At 53.5% G+C, this 13944-nt stretch overlaps 2 protein-coding genes across 4 annotated transcripts in view; one reads left to right on the top strand and one right to left on the bottom strand.

The window, feature by feature from the left end:
• The window catches only part of tmod4 (tropomodulin 4 (muscle)), a 291784-nt gene that overhangs the window by 240055 nt on the left and 37785 nt on the right, over nt 1-13944 (top strand). The gene's annotated exons all lie outside the window — the stretch shown is intronic.
• Nucleotides 9639-13910, bottom strand: hormad1 (HORMA domain containing 1). 3 transcript variants are annotated; one of them, XM_057044526.1, is made up of 16 exons: nt 13693-13910; nt 13410-13446; nt 12978-13122; nt 12836-12899; nt 12630-12666; nt 12463-12483; nt 12304-12330; nt 12136-12203; nt 11554-11693; nt 11337-11494; nt 11087-11146; nt 10859-10970; nt 10555-10607; nt 10382-10465; nt 10188-10235; nt 9639-9996 (listed from the first exon to the last, which is right to left on the bottom strand). In XM_057044526.1, exons 2-16 carry the CDS (start codon nt 13440-13442, stop codon nt 9901-9903), a joined length of 1146 nt encoding a protein of 381 aa, XP_056900506.1. In that variant the 5' UTR covers nt 13443-13446; nt 13693-13910; the 3' UTR covers nt 9639-9900. The 3 variants fall into 3 exon arrangements, with proteins under 3 accessions (XP_056900506.1, XP_056900509.1, XP_056900507.1); XM_057044529.1 differs by having other exon boundaries at nt 10910-10970; nt 13693-13899; XM_057044527.1 differs by lacking the exon at nt 13693-13910 and adding an exon at nt 13513-13678.

The raw sequence follows: 13944 nt of genomic DNA, 5'->3' as shown, positions 1-13944 counted from the left end.
CTGAACGGTCCGTAAGCTCTGTTTCCCGGACGCCGGCGTCTGTTTGGGACTGTTTAAATGGCGTTTACGGAATGGTTGTTTTCCTCTCCGGCTCCCCTGGAACCATCCAGGTGTCCTCACTGTTTGTGATGAAAACCTCCCATCATCTCCTGCTGCATTTCCCCGCTGCATCGATCGGCGCCGCGCTGCACCAAGATGGCGGCGCTCCGGTATTGTTTTCGCCGCCTGCATCCCGCGGTCCGGTTTCACTGCAGTATCTGCATGTCCGGAGCGTCCCAGAGGGGCTGCGGAATGACCGGTGCCCCCGCTGACCCCCAGAGCTGCTGTCACCCTTCATCACCCCGCTCTTCATCTTGGATGGTGTGGTCACCTAGCAACCGGGGGCCAGGGTTCGCCGCTCGTGGACCAGAGGCTATTGGGAAATCAATCGATACGCCTCGGCCCAGCCTAGCGAGCTGGCTGAATCCCCCCCCCCCACCCACAGTCCTCCCCCTCTCCCTCGTTATGGCCAAATGAAGACGAGGCAGTTGTGAGTCCTCCACACCTTGGCCGTACGTGGAGATCCTGTTCCGGATCCTGTTCCAGCTCCTGTTCCAGGATCAGAAAGGCCCGTGCTGGGCCGGGGGCCCGCGCCCTCCAGCCTGATGTATCTGTCCTGTCACCCGGCCTCCGTCTCTCCCAATGTTTGGACTGAGAGGCGGAGGGACGGCGATTAATCAAATTTTTCTGTGCTGTGGTGGAGCTGGTGCAGAAGTGCTGAGCACAGATTCCACCGGAGCGGGGCTGCAGCCCTCCCCGGGGGGGGCCCTCAGCACGGCTCTGGGAGCCATGGCTCCACCTCTCCGGATCAGAGTGGATCTAATTAGAAACCGATCAGACGTGGTCGCAAAGATCACTTTCATTAGCAGAACAATGATAAATGCTAAAGGGATTACGCAATCCCCAGAAATGAAGGCAGAGGAGTTTTAAGCTCATATTTAGAGGCTCGGATCTGTTTAGCAGGACCTCTATTCATTATGGAGCCCCCCCCCCTCCACAACCTTTCCAATCAGGCCGGGGTCAGAAGCCCCCGCGACCCCTCCGACCACGCCGGGTGGATGGGCAGAATTCGATCGCCTTAAACAGTTTAAACCAGAGGGCTGGAGGAGGATGGGGTCAGGTGGGGGGGGGCGGGGGAGGAGCCACAACAAACCAGCGCTAATCTGTCCTCCGATCAGAGGCAGCAAACTGAATCTGGTGGTCCATCTGGGCTGCTGTGACCCCCCCGTGATCCTCTGCACTTCAGAACAAACAGTCCTTTAAAACCCCTGCTGGCAGGGTCCAGCAGTAGAACCCCCCCCCCCCCCCCCAGGACCGAGAGCTGGATTGGTGGTTCCTCATGGAACACGAGACGATCCTCCAGGAAGAACCTTCTCTTGTGGTCCTCGATGGTCAAGGATGGTTCTCCTGTGGTGGGTCAGAGCTTCAGTGGTAACTCAGGTAACCTTTCTGATGATGGAGAGCAGAAGAATGTAGGATGACCCCCCCCCAAACGCAGCAACAACCCTGGGCAGCTGCTGTACCCCCCCCCCCCACACACACACACCAGATGAGGTGGACAGATTTCTTGACTTTTGTTGTGGTCTTCCTCCATCTAAGAAGATGAAGCCTCCTCTGTTGTGGGGCTCTTTCAGGTCCCCAGATGGTCATCCAGCACGTGGCTGGAGGTGGGCCATCAAATGACCCCCCAGCTGGACACTGTGGCCAGGTCACTGATCTCTGAGCCCCCCCCCCACTTCTCCTTTTCTGAGGACAGCTGCCGTGGCTGAAGCTCTGTCCTGATCCCCCACCACCACCATCACCACCCCCCGCCCCCCCTTTACAACCCCAGTGACTATAGCCAGGCCGTGGGGAGTGTCCAGCTGCCCTTCACCCCCCCCCCCCCCACCCCCCCCACACACACACACCACACATGAATCCACTGGCCTTTCACTGGACGCAGGAAGCCTGGGGGGCAGGGGGGGAAAGATGAGGTTGTTTGTTGCACCCCCTCCCTCCCCCCTTGTAAAAGCTGGGCTGGGGGGGGGGCAGAGGAGAGCGATGGGCAGCAGGAGGAGACGCGGCACCACCTCAACACACCGAAGAAAAGAACCTCTTAACCAGAAAAGTGGAAAAGTCGCCTCTGGAAATCAGAGGCGACAGTAAATGTGTGTGAGTGCCAGGGTGTCTCGCTCATTGTCCCCATTACATGTCGCACGGGGGGGTGGGGGGGGGGGGGGGGGCAGAGGGTAAGAGGAGGGGGGGTCGGTGCTTAAAAGCATTCCCAGTGACATCCACCAAAAAAACAGGCCTGTTCATCTGTGTGCAGCTAATGTGCTGCCGCCGCTGCTTCCACTGGGCCCGGTACAGTTGGATGACTTGGCATGGGCCCACCCGGCGCAGGGGGGGGGGGGCACGCCTCTGCCGGGCTGGAGCCTGGCTGCCTACTGAGAGAGGGGGGGGGCTTCTGGGTTCGCTTGCCCGGAGTAATGTCGATAAATCAATAGGACACACGTCACTGCAGGCCCAGAGAAGCCACATGAAACTGTCATTGATCGGCAGAAGGTGGAGTGTGTGTGTGTGTGTGTGTGTGTGTGTGTGTGTGGGGGGGGGGGGGGGGGGGGTTGGAGGTGTCGGATGGGAGGGGTGAGGCAATGGGGGAGGGAGAATCCAAAGGCGAGGAACCCGAGGGTCATCTTTACTCCTGCTCCTCTAACAATGAAGGCCGCCACATGGATGGGGAGGGTCAAAGGTCACCGCAGCGGCCAGTGGCGCTCCTCAGCAGCGCCGCACAGCCACGTGTCCGTCAACAGCCCGCCGCCGCGCCCGTGGTGCTGCTGGGTGGCCCCCGCGGCGTCCGCGATGGCGCCAGGACGTCAGTCAGGCGAAGTCTGTTAATCAGCAGAAAGGTCCCGAACTTTCACTCGTTAAAGCTGAGGCTCGTTTTAGGGTCAAACTGTTGAATCCGTTCAACTGTTCCTCAATGTTCTGAGTTCTGTTCATCAGTTCTGATTCCAGCGTGTTCTGATCCGATCTTTTATGCTGAACACTCAGAAATAAAAGTCCTTCACTGAGGAGCGAGAGAAGGAACCTGATGTTGGATCAGATTTACAGCTGTTATCATTTGGAGGTCACCACCTCAGATATGAACGGTCACTTTAGATGGTTTTACTGCTGTGTGTGTGTGTGTGTGTGTGTGTGTGTGTGTGTGTGTGTGTAAGACACAGACCAGTATGAGAAGGCTCCAGATGGGACCCCTGGGCCTGTTCCACATAAAACCCTTGAATCTTCTGTATGGATTCTCAATAGAACCCCTGAGATAAATATGGTGTGTGTGCGTGTGTGTGTGTGTGTGTGTGTGTGTCTGGTCCAATGGTTCCTCCACTGACTGTAAACAAAGACGGATGACATGGGAGGCCTGAAAATGAAGAGAAAGCACATTTATCACCTTTTCCTTTGGAAGCTCCTTTATTTTAAGAGTGTAGCAGCCTTGTTACCGTTACTACCCCCAGCCAATTACCCCCCCCCATCTTGAGCTTCTATTGGTGATCAATACAGGGCACCATCATGATACCCAAACCCAGATCCTGGAGCGCCATGCAGCCTCCAGGCTCAGGTTGGGAGTTCACAGACAGACACAAAGACAGACAGACGGTCGGAGGGAAACTGTCTGGGTGTCAAGTTCTGCTGTCAGCCTGTCTGTCCGGAGCCCCCGTTGGCGCCCCCCCCCCATTGGCTGCAGCTTTGATCGCCCTTGCTTGACCTCTAAACAGGGGTCAAGGCCAAAAGAGCCGGATTTGCCGTCCTGGTCCGAGCGTGTTGTTCTGAAACTGCCCCAGAAGGCCTCGTTCCACCCCGACAGGCTGCAGCCTCGTTTGCCTCCGAGCCCCCCCGGGCGGCTCCCACCGTTCCCAGTCTGTCACCCCCCCCCTAACTGGTGTGTAACCTCTTTAATTGTGGGCGCCTGCGTCACCTCCCACACTTTCATTATCACCACAGGTACATGGAACAGACAGGTGCAGAATGCACGGCAGCCCTCTGTCCTTGCTCTTGCCGGTTGCCATGGAAACGGCTGATAGAGTAGGGTATCGATCGCTGTGTCCAGTCCCCCTCTGTTCCACCCCCCCCCCCCCCCCCCGAACTGACTTTTTTTCCCCTCCGCCATGATGGGCGTGGATCAATAGCCTGTATATTGTATGCTTTCCTCGCTCCTCGTCCTCCATAATAGTGGGGGTTGGGGGGGGGGCAGGGGGGGTGAGAATGAAAGGAATTGTAAAAATGTAAGTGATAGTATTTAGAGTGAAAGAAACGTGTAGCTTTAAAAGGGCTGTTGTATTAGCGGAGGAGAGGATGAAGCCCTCAGCGCTCCCTCCCTCTCTCTCTCCCTCCCTCTCTCTCTCTCTGTCCGCGGTTGTCTCTCGACCTTCTCTCGGCGTTTAAGCGCAGGTTTCACGCCACATTTACCCACACGTGTACGATTTTATCTCACTTTATCCAAATCTTCCCTTTACAAATTCAAATAAATCGGACACGCGGGCATCAGAGGGCCCGTGCGGGTCTGGGAAGATGTGACAGGGAGGCGAGGAGCCGCTGCCGGACCTGGGGGAGCTCGTTTAAATCTGGCCTGGGGGGTCCCTCCAGCGAGGGGTCACGGTCGGAGTCGCGGGGCGGCTGGATTTAAAGGTGGCTGCTCCTGGAGGTGCTGCTGTCGCCCCGAGGCACGGGCATCACAATTCCACGAGAGGTGGAAATAAAAGTGCAGCCGGGACACAAAGGCTTCTGGACACTTCTGGAGAAATTAGCCAGGCCGACCTGCAGCCCCCCCCCTGCAGGTCGCCCCCCCCCCGGTGAGCCCCTCTAAACACACATCACAGCTCATCGGAGCCTCTCCCACATCCACTGATTCCAGAGCACCTCCTCTTCAGCCATATGCAGGGAAAACGGCCAGAACCAGAAGAGTAGAGGAGTCGGGTTCACACACCCAGTGTTTTCAGCAGCAGGCTGTCCCCCCCCCCCCCCACACACACACACACACACACGCACATCAATATGTTTGCTCTTCACTGGGAGGAATGTGCCCTGAGGCTACCATATAAAATTAGCAGGCCATTCCCATGTTGGCTCCCTTTCATGCCCCCACTTGCAGAGCAGCCACAGTATCAATAATTCAGCCACAATTTAGCCGTAGTTGGGCCACATGTTACGGGTCAGTTGTAGCGGTCGCCGCGGGACGCCCGACCCGCCTGATGGACGCGTGTCCCGCTGCTGCTTCCTGACCTGGAACGCCGCTGACTGGAGACGGGTTTGTGTAGCAACAGTTGCGGGGGGCAGTCTCCGCCATTTGATATTTACCGTAGCCCGTTAGCATAAAAAGGTGAGCTTAGCATTACGAACATCAACTTATTTAGAGATTAACTCCGACAGAATTTACAGTTTATAGCCAATTTCATCAAATACGCTTTAAACGGCACCGCCGGACCGCGTGGGGCCGACAGGAAATTGACGCCTCCCAACAACGCGGCTCATCCTAATCAAGCGCGTGCGTTTCCAGCGCTCATCCGCACAATCCGCGGTGGCCTGGAACAAGTCTTCGGGGAGCTTCTCCCCCGCACGTATCCCACCAACACCGCTGGATGTCTGCCCTCCTGTCTTAAGCCAGCCTTGGGGTGGTGGAGCTGCTAATCTCGCGCTATAGCTAAAATGGAAATCCGTGTGCGTGTGCGAATGCTAGATGGGAAGAAGGGGCTGAGCGAGGAGAGGAGTGGCTGCCCTCGCGCCTCGGCGAGATGGAGAACCCTCAAAGCCCGGAGAGGAGAGAAACACTGGCAGGGCAGAAGTCAACCTCCCAAGGCCACGCGAGACAGAGGCGGAGAGAGGAAGGCCCGGCAAAGTTTCTCTGCCCTGCGGCGGATCGTGTCTGTGGTCAAACCTGAGACCTGGTGTGGAAACTCTGGGCCACATTATATAAAATGTACGTTCGGCACTCCTGCAAAGTTCTGGGCAACTTGAGAAAGGCTTTTGGGGTCTTGTTTTTAAAAAAAAATTCAGCGCGGTTTTATTTTAGCGCCGTCTCTTGTTTTTATTTTAATTAAAGTCTGCTAGCTTTGTTTAACCGTCTAGCTGATGTGTGATGCTAAACACCTGAGAGACGGTTGCTAGCAGAGGTCAAGGATGTGAAATGAAATGAAATGAATGGACGATTACTCTGAAGGATCGGTTCTTGCTAGCGTTAGCAGCGGGTATCGCTAGCAGGAGTGGAAACAAGTCGTCACGAACGGTCCTGATGCCGCCTAAAATAACAAGAGGGCGTGGTTACAGACACAGGTTGGTGTTGCACCTGTGGCAGCGACCAACCCCCGATGGGACGCATGCACAGGTCGCTAGCATGCTAACGGCTAATATATGACAGAAATCTAACACCTTCATTTGCGTCTACCTGATTTTAATCCAGCTTTTAGTGCTGAAACTGGCAGTTAAGGTGTTTTTTATCGGCAGGAAATAAAACGGCCGGTAAAGGAAACGCGCCTCGTTAAAGGAAACGGCCACCGCGGGGCCTTCAGTAGCAGTCATGTGACTCCTCTGGGGTCGGGTGGCTGCATTTCCTCTGCTTCCTCTCGACGGTGCACTTGCCTGAACGGTGGCTGCTCTCCATCGCCGCGTCTCCCGGACGCGGACGTGGCGCAGCACTCAGTTGTTCTTCATCATCCATAATGCTAACGATTACAGCATGTCGATAACAAACGTGGGAGTTAAATGAGTTTGTGCACTCAGCTACGCCTGCGCCTCGGCTGGTTCAAGGTCGCCCCCCCACCCCCACCCCCCCGGAGGGATGAGCACACACATCTTGACTCAAGGTCAAGTGGGCCACACTGTTGAACAGATGCATTAAATGCTCAGTCTTCAGTGGCTCAGGTGCAGCGAGGACCTTGAGCCGGGACAAAGTTGGACGGCTGCTCGTATATTCCGTCCTGTACTCGTATTTCAGGTGGGGGGGGGGGCTCAGGAGCCTCTGAATGGTTCGCACCGGGAGACCGACCCTCGTTGGGTCTAACCCCTAACCTGGTTACGGGAGTCCTGGCACCACGCCACGCTGGCGGGGAGTGGCCGGCTCACGCTGGTGGGCGGGGCCTTCCTTGGGGGGCCTTCCTTGGGGGGCCTTTCTTGGGTCAATCGCACCGTGACCAAAGCGGCTGCTCGTAAAAACCCCACAGAGCGCCTTTGTGCCGGCGAGGGCCGAGGCGAGGGCGCGTGGCGAGAGGATGCACTTGATTCGGAGTCAGTTAGCAGCTCCTGCACATCCTAATGGACAATGGGGCAAGTGCCCCCCTCCCCTCGGCTCCCCTCTGTCCCTCACCCGCCTCCCCCAGGAGACACGAGCCGGCTGGGCGCTCTGATGGCCAAGCGTGACATTTAAACCCTGCCCTGCGGTAGCTTCGGAGGGGGGGGGGGACTTTGAGGAGGGGGAGGCACAGAGAGGTCCATCTGAGCACAGAGGGAAGAAGGGGGGGCTGCAGATCTCCTCAGTGTGTCAGCTGGGGGGGCTATTGTACACGGCCCCGTGCTGAATAAAGGGGGAAACAATTGAGCCGCGCACTCTGATCACAATAGGGGCGCATTGCTCCGCCGTGAGCAGCTGTTTCAGGAAGGTGTCGCCCCCTCGCCACGCTGACCACGCAGCCCCCGTGAGCGGCTAAATCCCTGAATCTGCTGCCCCGCTGCCACCTGCTCTCCCCCCCCCACCCCATCGGTCCTCCTCCGGATCAATATCCACTGCAGTGTCTCTCAGAGGGCGAGCGGAACAAGCGTGCGCATGCCGCCATCGCCATCGCACGCACGCCGACCACGACGGTCAGAAACAAAAGGACGGAGCAGTTCGGAGCGCCTGATTCTGGAATGCTGGGGAAAAAAGATGCTTCTGTGGTGACACCCAGCTGCAGGACCCGTGGGAGCCCCCGACGCTGCGGCTACAGGGCGCCCCCTGGCGGCCGCGCGGGGGCACGGCAGACATGCGGTCATTGATTAGTGACGTCTGCGTGCTTATCAAGAAGAAAAGTGTCTCAGTGACCATTTATTCCAGAGAGTTTTCTGCTCCTAGACGTGAGGGCGGGACCATTTTCACCATGTTCTATGTCATGAATTATCTTCTGCGTTTAAGTCAATCCGGTCCGGTTAAATCATCAATAAGGCAACACAATATCCACAAATCGACCTTTAAAAATAGGCAATGAACAAAATTCAATCAACTGTGCAGAGAAAAGACTGGTACCATCTGATGATTCTAAAGAGAGCAGCTGTATCTGTATTTTCTGGATCAGAACGCTGGGCCTGAACATGACTGGCAGCTCTTCTGGAGGGTTAAAAGGGAACCAGGAACTCTGCTGGGGCACTGCTAATCAGCTCGGAAGCATTTGCTGCCCTTCTGGCAAGGTCATGGGGTCACGGTCCCTAGGCTGGACGTCCACTCCAGCCCTCGCTCCTCCCCCTCCTGGTATAAAGCTCTGCCCCCCCTTGGGGCCTTCAGGCCCTGCAGGCACAATCAGCGGCCTGCAACTGCAGGCTAACACAAGCCCGCCTTAATCTATAAGAGCCCAAGGATGGAGCGCGGCTGTCTGTCCATCAGCCTGTCAGCCTGTCCTGCCTCCCCCGGACCCAGAACCTGCCGCACTCAGGCCAGAACCCCCCCCCCCCTCCCCCTGCTGTTTGGCCAGCTGATTGATCTGTTAACGCCGACCGCCGGACGTGTGTCCCTGAATTTAATTCCAGAATTCATTTGTGGGAGACGTGTGTGTACAGACATGATGGAGGGTCCCACAGAGGTGACGGATGGAGGCCGCGGGGAGCCCAGGAGCATCATGGGAGCTCGCCGCCGCTGCGACCACTGCGGTGGTGGACCGTCTCATGATTGAGCCACAGGGACCAGGAGCCCAGGTGAAGCCGCTCCACGTCACAGCTCATAGCGCCGGTCAGGGCGGGGGCACCAGGGGGGCCGTCCTCGCCCCTCCCCTCTGCACACCTCACCAGAGAGGACCGTAAAGAACGGCCAGACAATGAAACAAACGCAGGCCCGTGTGGGGAGGCCAAGCCTGATTTGATGGAGTCTCTTTCTCTGCCCCCCTGCAGACAGCAGAGGGGGGGGGGCTGCTTGGATATGCATCACAAAGGCTTCCCGCGGTATTGATCGGCGCCGGGTTAAGGCAGTCTATCAGCCCGTGTCCCTCTCTCTGGGAAAAACAATGGGAGATTAAAAACACACAGCTTGCTGGGGGGGGCGCTGCTGATGGGCCCTTATCTGCGCCCAGAGGTCGGCGTGAACACACATAATCCACTTTCACTACCAGCTTCATACGAGGCTGCTTCACATGCAAATGCTGTCACTTCCTGCCCCCCCCCCTCCACACACGTGGGTTCCCGTTCACGAGGTTCCACAAACCATCCCAGCACCGAACCCACACGATGCACGTCGGGGGGGGGGGCTCAGTCACACGTTCTGACCTTTACACAGGTCTAGAATTGAGCTTGATCGGGTTATCAATAACACGGGTGACCAGCGAGGATTATGCATTCAGCATGTGCCCAAATAATATAATAATAATAATAATAATAATAATATTGCACTAAAAGACAGGGAACTTTGTGGGTTTTTATTCATGTGAGTAAAGCAGAACCTCCACACACAACAGTCAACGGCTCCAGTATTGATCCATCAGCCGGTCCGGCTCCTCCGACTCCCAGCAGATACAAATGGAAAACTAAACTTCAGGATCGACCTCAAGCAAACGTGAAATGAATTCAGCCTGAAGGAGACGTCTGCCTTAAAAACAGCTGCAAACCTGACAAAACTAAAGCGAAGCGGCGCCGTGACGCCGGCGTGGGGCCGCGGGGTCAGAACGGTTCTTTGGGCTCGCTGAATTTGCGTTTTTTCTGGGTCGCACGTGTGGACGGCGTTTCCTGGCTGTCGGGCATTTGGTACTGACAGACCTGGAAACAGCAGAGCAACAGAGAGGTGACGCCTCGCCGCCAGGCCCAGAGACTCCGCCTCCGGCACCCAACAAACACCCGACCCACGCGGTTCCCTCAGCCCTGGGCCGGACAGCTGTCGGACCCAAGCTGATGAAGTTCTCCCAGGAGCTCCTCACACACCCGACAAACACGGCTAGAAATGTTCTCACCGATTTGGCACCCGTCGCTGCTGGCATGCTCACAGTCACGTCTTTCTCCTGCGCACACACACGCACACACACACACACACCCAGACACACACACAGACACACACACGCGCACACACACACACACGCACACACACTCAGCTACCTTCAGAATACTGACATTTGGCTGTTAAACTGTGGTTAAAACCATGACTGACTGTGGTGGAGGAGATGATCCGGCCACTCCTGGTCCTCTTCTGGCCGACCTCCGCGCTGGAGGTCTCCAGCGGTCCAGGGTCCACCTGAGAGGGGACAGATGGTCCATGAAGACAGCAGAAACATCGAGTTTGGTCTTTCAGACGGATAAAATCCTGCTGAATGTCGCAAATACTTGGGTGCTTTCTTCACAACTGTCAATCTTCTCGTGGCAGATCATCTGGATGTCTGGAATCACAGGACATCAACTCACTTCATGGTTAAGGTGAACAGAACAAGAGCTGTAACAGAAACCTTTATCAGGCCCAGTTTACTGTCTGCTCATTACAATAAGATGGCCGAGACGCGTGGAGGCCTCTTTCAGCGCCCTCTAGTGTCTGTACACATCAGTGCAGACACAACCTGATTTCTATCAAGGATTTCACCCATTTTCTGATGATACTGCTGAGGAATAAATGTTCAGGTGTCTCTTGTATTACCTGCAGCTCTTTGATACACCATTAAATGAGGGAGAGAGTGGTGGGATTGACCTGGATTAAACGTGTCTGCCTTCTCCATCTCAGACCTCTCTTCATCTTCGACCACGTGACTCTGAGGATGGTCACATGTCAACAACACATTTCAGAAGCACTGCAACCGCCCTCATTTAACATCCTGTGCTTCAGCTCCTTCGTAAATATTCCGCTGCTGTTTTCTGTGGTTCTGACCTGTGTCTCTGCCGTCATTCTCAGAACCCACTTCTCCGTCACACAAACGTTCTCCTCCACCTGCAGGTAACAAAGCTCCAGTAAGAAGCAGCATGTGTTGGTTCAAAAGGCCAAAATGCTGGAGTGAAAACAGCTGTGCTTTAAAAGAAGAATGACTAGATTGTGTTTCATTTCCTCTTTCATTTCCTGCCTGTGGGGGAATAAACACGAATCATCTGGAAGAAGCTTTCTGGCTGTCTGTGTCCTTCACCTGCTCCAGCCTGTGTCTCTCTGTGGCCATGCCTAGCTTCAGAGTGTGGTACGGGGTCACCACCTCGCCCATGGTGAGCTTCACCGGCTCTTTCTCAAACACTAAGGTGTCACCTTCAGCCTCCTTGAAGCCCGGTGGCTGGTAGTCCTGAGGAGTGACTGTGGAGACACAACAAAGTCTCAGAAACACACTGAAAACACACATGCGGGTCCCTTACCCTCCTCGTAGTACGCCAGCTTCATGTTGAGGGAGACGCTGTCCGGCAGAGGACCCAGGTTCTGCATCAGCGTGTAGAGCTTCCTCACCAGCAGGATGCTCGCCTTCTTGGTGTTGCTGCAGGACATCGACACCTTGTCGCTGGCAACGAAGAAGATGTGGGTTAACTCCTTGTATCTTAGATTAACCCTGAGGTCACAAAGGTCAGTTGAGTCTGGGAGATGCTGTGGTCTTCAGGACCTGGACATGGGCCACTTCCTGCTCACTCTTTCTGCTATTGCTCTCTTATTTTCCCCTGAACTGGAAGTTTTCTTGTGTTAAGTGATTATAAAGGCATCAAACACTTAACAAGACAAAACAAGCTGACGTGACCATTTAGTGAAGGTGTAAAGTTTATCTGATGACTTTAGATGACAGAAGGCTCATGACAAAGATACCAAACCAGACCTAAGCTAATTAGCACTAGGTGATGTGTTACTGCAGGAACCAAATAGAAACACGAACCACTTTCTGGATTAGGCGACAAAAGCTTAAAACTATTTACAATAGAAAAAATAATAATACAATAGAAAAGAGGCCTCACCTTTCAAAGTCCATGTGAATTCCCTCTGGAGTGTAATGGATATTAAACTGGTAAAACTCAGTCACGTTCTGAAAGAAAGGTGGATGCTGCGTATGATCAGAACAACAACCAGGAAACCTGGAATATAGTTGTACAGGCGCTCAGCTGAGAAGACAAACCGCACGTTACCTGTGGGAGCGCCGGGTCAGTGAAGAGCTGGAACAAAGAAACGGCAAGACACTTCTCAACATGGGCTGGGAACATGTCTGCAGGTAGATTTACCTTCTCTAACCTTTGTTATTCAGTCAGACACAAAGAAAGCCCAATTTTAAATCAGAAAATACTCACAGACAGAATAACTGTCCTCAGCTGGTGGGGAAAAACAAACACATCCAAATCCATTAAAATCAGAGCAATGACACATTCCCAGTTAAGAACAGGTTAAATCTTTCCAAATATATTAGAATCAATCTTGCCAAATATCTGGACTGGATGAAAAAGGCTTTGCTACTCACATATTTAAGCTGAATGGCCTCAAAGCACCCCTGCAGCCTGCAAGAATTGGATGAAAACAAGGATAAAAATACATGCTTGTGTACCAAGTAACTCCACAAACCATAAAGCACAAGAAAGTAACAGTTTTTCTACCTTTTCAATCATCATATCACATGTTTATCTCAATAGGTCTCACTGTCAAAGCAGGTTTCTAGTTTCTATTCACCACTGAACGATCTGAGTTGCACCAGGACAGCTGCCTTCCTCTCGGAGGATCATCACCTTCTGATCTGTGGGGAGAAATCACTGCCAGGTTGATGAAAGCATCTCGATCAGTAGGCGTCAAAGGGGCTGGCGTGTCACGTAACCTTCGACATATTTGGTCCCGTAGGCTTTCTCGGGGAAGACTCCTCGCAGGTAAGTGATTCCCGACACGGCGATGGCCAGCAGCTTCCTGATGACCAATGAGGACTGCTGCTCCGATAACACCTGGTTTGGCAGCAGCTGAGATTCCTGCAGGAGTCACAATCAATCACAGGCCTGCAAAAGCACCGCTTTTCATTACAAAACACTTCATTTTAGATAGATCCAGTTCATCTGAATGCCGTTTGCACACAGGATAAATACAAATAATCATGTAAATCATCACTAAGGTATAAAGAGTGAACTTTTCTTGTTGTAATTAAGGTGTATGTGTGGACATGTTATAGATTGCCTGAACTATATTTGGGATTTTTAGCTAAAAGAAACATTATTTTTCCACTAACTTGGTTAATTTAATTAAGCCACATTACGTTTACCTGTGTGGTTCTCATTTTCTGTACACACGCCATTGCACTGGAGAAAGATCATAAATTAAAGACAGCCTAGAAAGTCAAAGTAAATGATAGCTTGAAAAGATACCTTCAGATAGTTTTATATGATATTCTGATAGCCTTCGGGCTAGCTATAATGCAAGGAGTAAGCTAATCTACAATGAAAACGTCTTTTCTCTGTATTCAAACCAGATCTTTTTCACAAACATATCAGCGATAAAGGAAACTTTTTTCTCTTAAAAATAACAAGATGAGAAAAAACAACAACCGAAAAGTAGACGTTTCTCGACGTTCCCGCTCCAAGTAGATTGATGGAAGAGGCGTTCAACAAGTAGCCAATCAGAGAGCGTGGAGCTTGTTGCCAAGAAAAAAATCAAAAAACAAAAATGACAAATGCGGCGGCCAACATTCAACATAAAAATGTAGATTTGAACAGTGTCCTCATTACTTCTTAGAAAACTTGTATCTAATAAAAAACAACAAGCTGCCTGGATGTTGTACTTGTTTTAATTGTGTTCTT

Source organism: Takifugu flavidus, chromosome 10, assembly GCF_003711565.1.
Source record: "Takifugu flavidus isolate HTHZ2018 chromosome 10, ASM371156v2, whole genome shotgun sequence".
In the NCBI taxonomy this organism is placed as follows: Eukaryota; Metazoa; Chordata; class Actinopteri; order Tetraodontiformes; family Tetraodontidae; genus Takifugu; species Takifugu flavidus.
The sequence above is the reverse complement of the archived record's forward strand: the minus strand, read 5'-3'. Positions and strand labels throughout refer to the sequence as shown.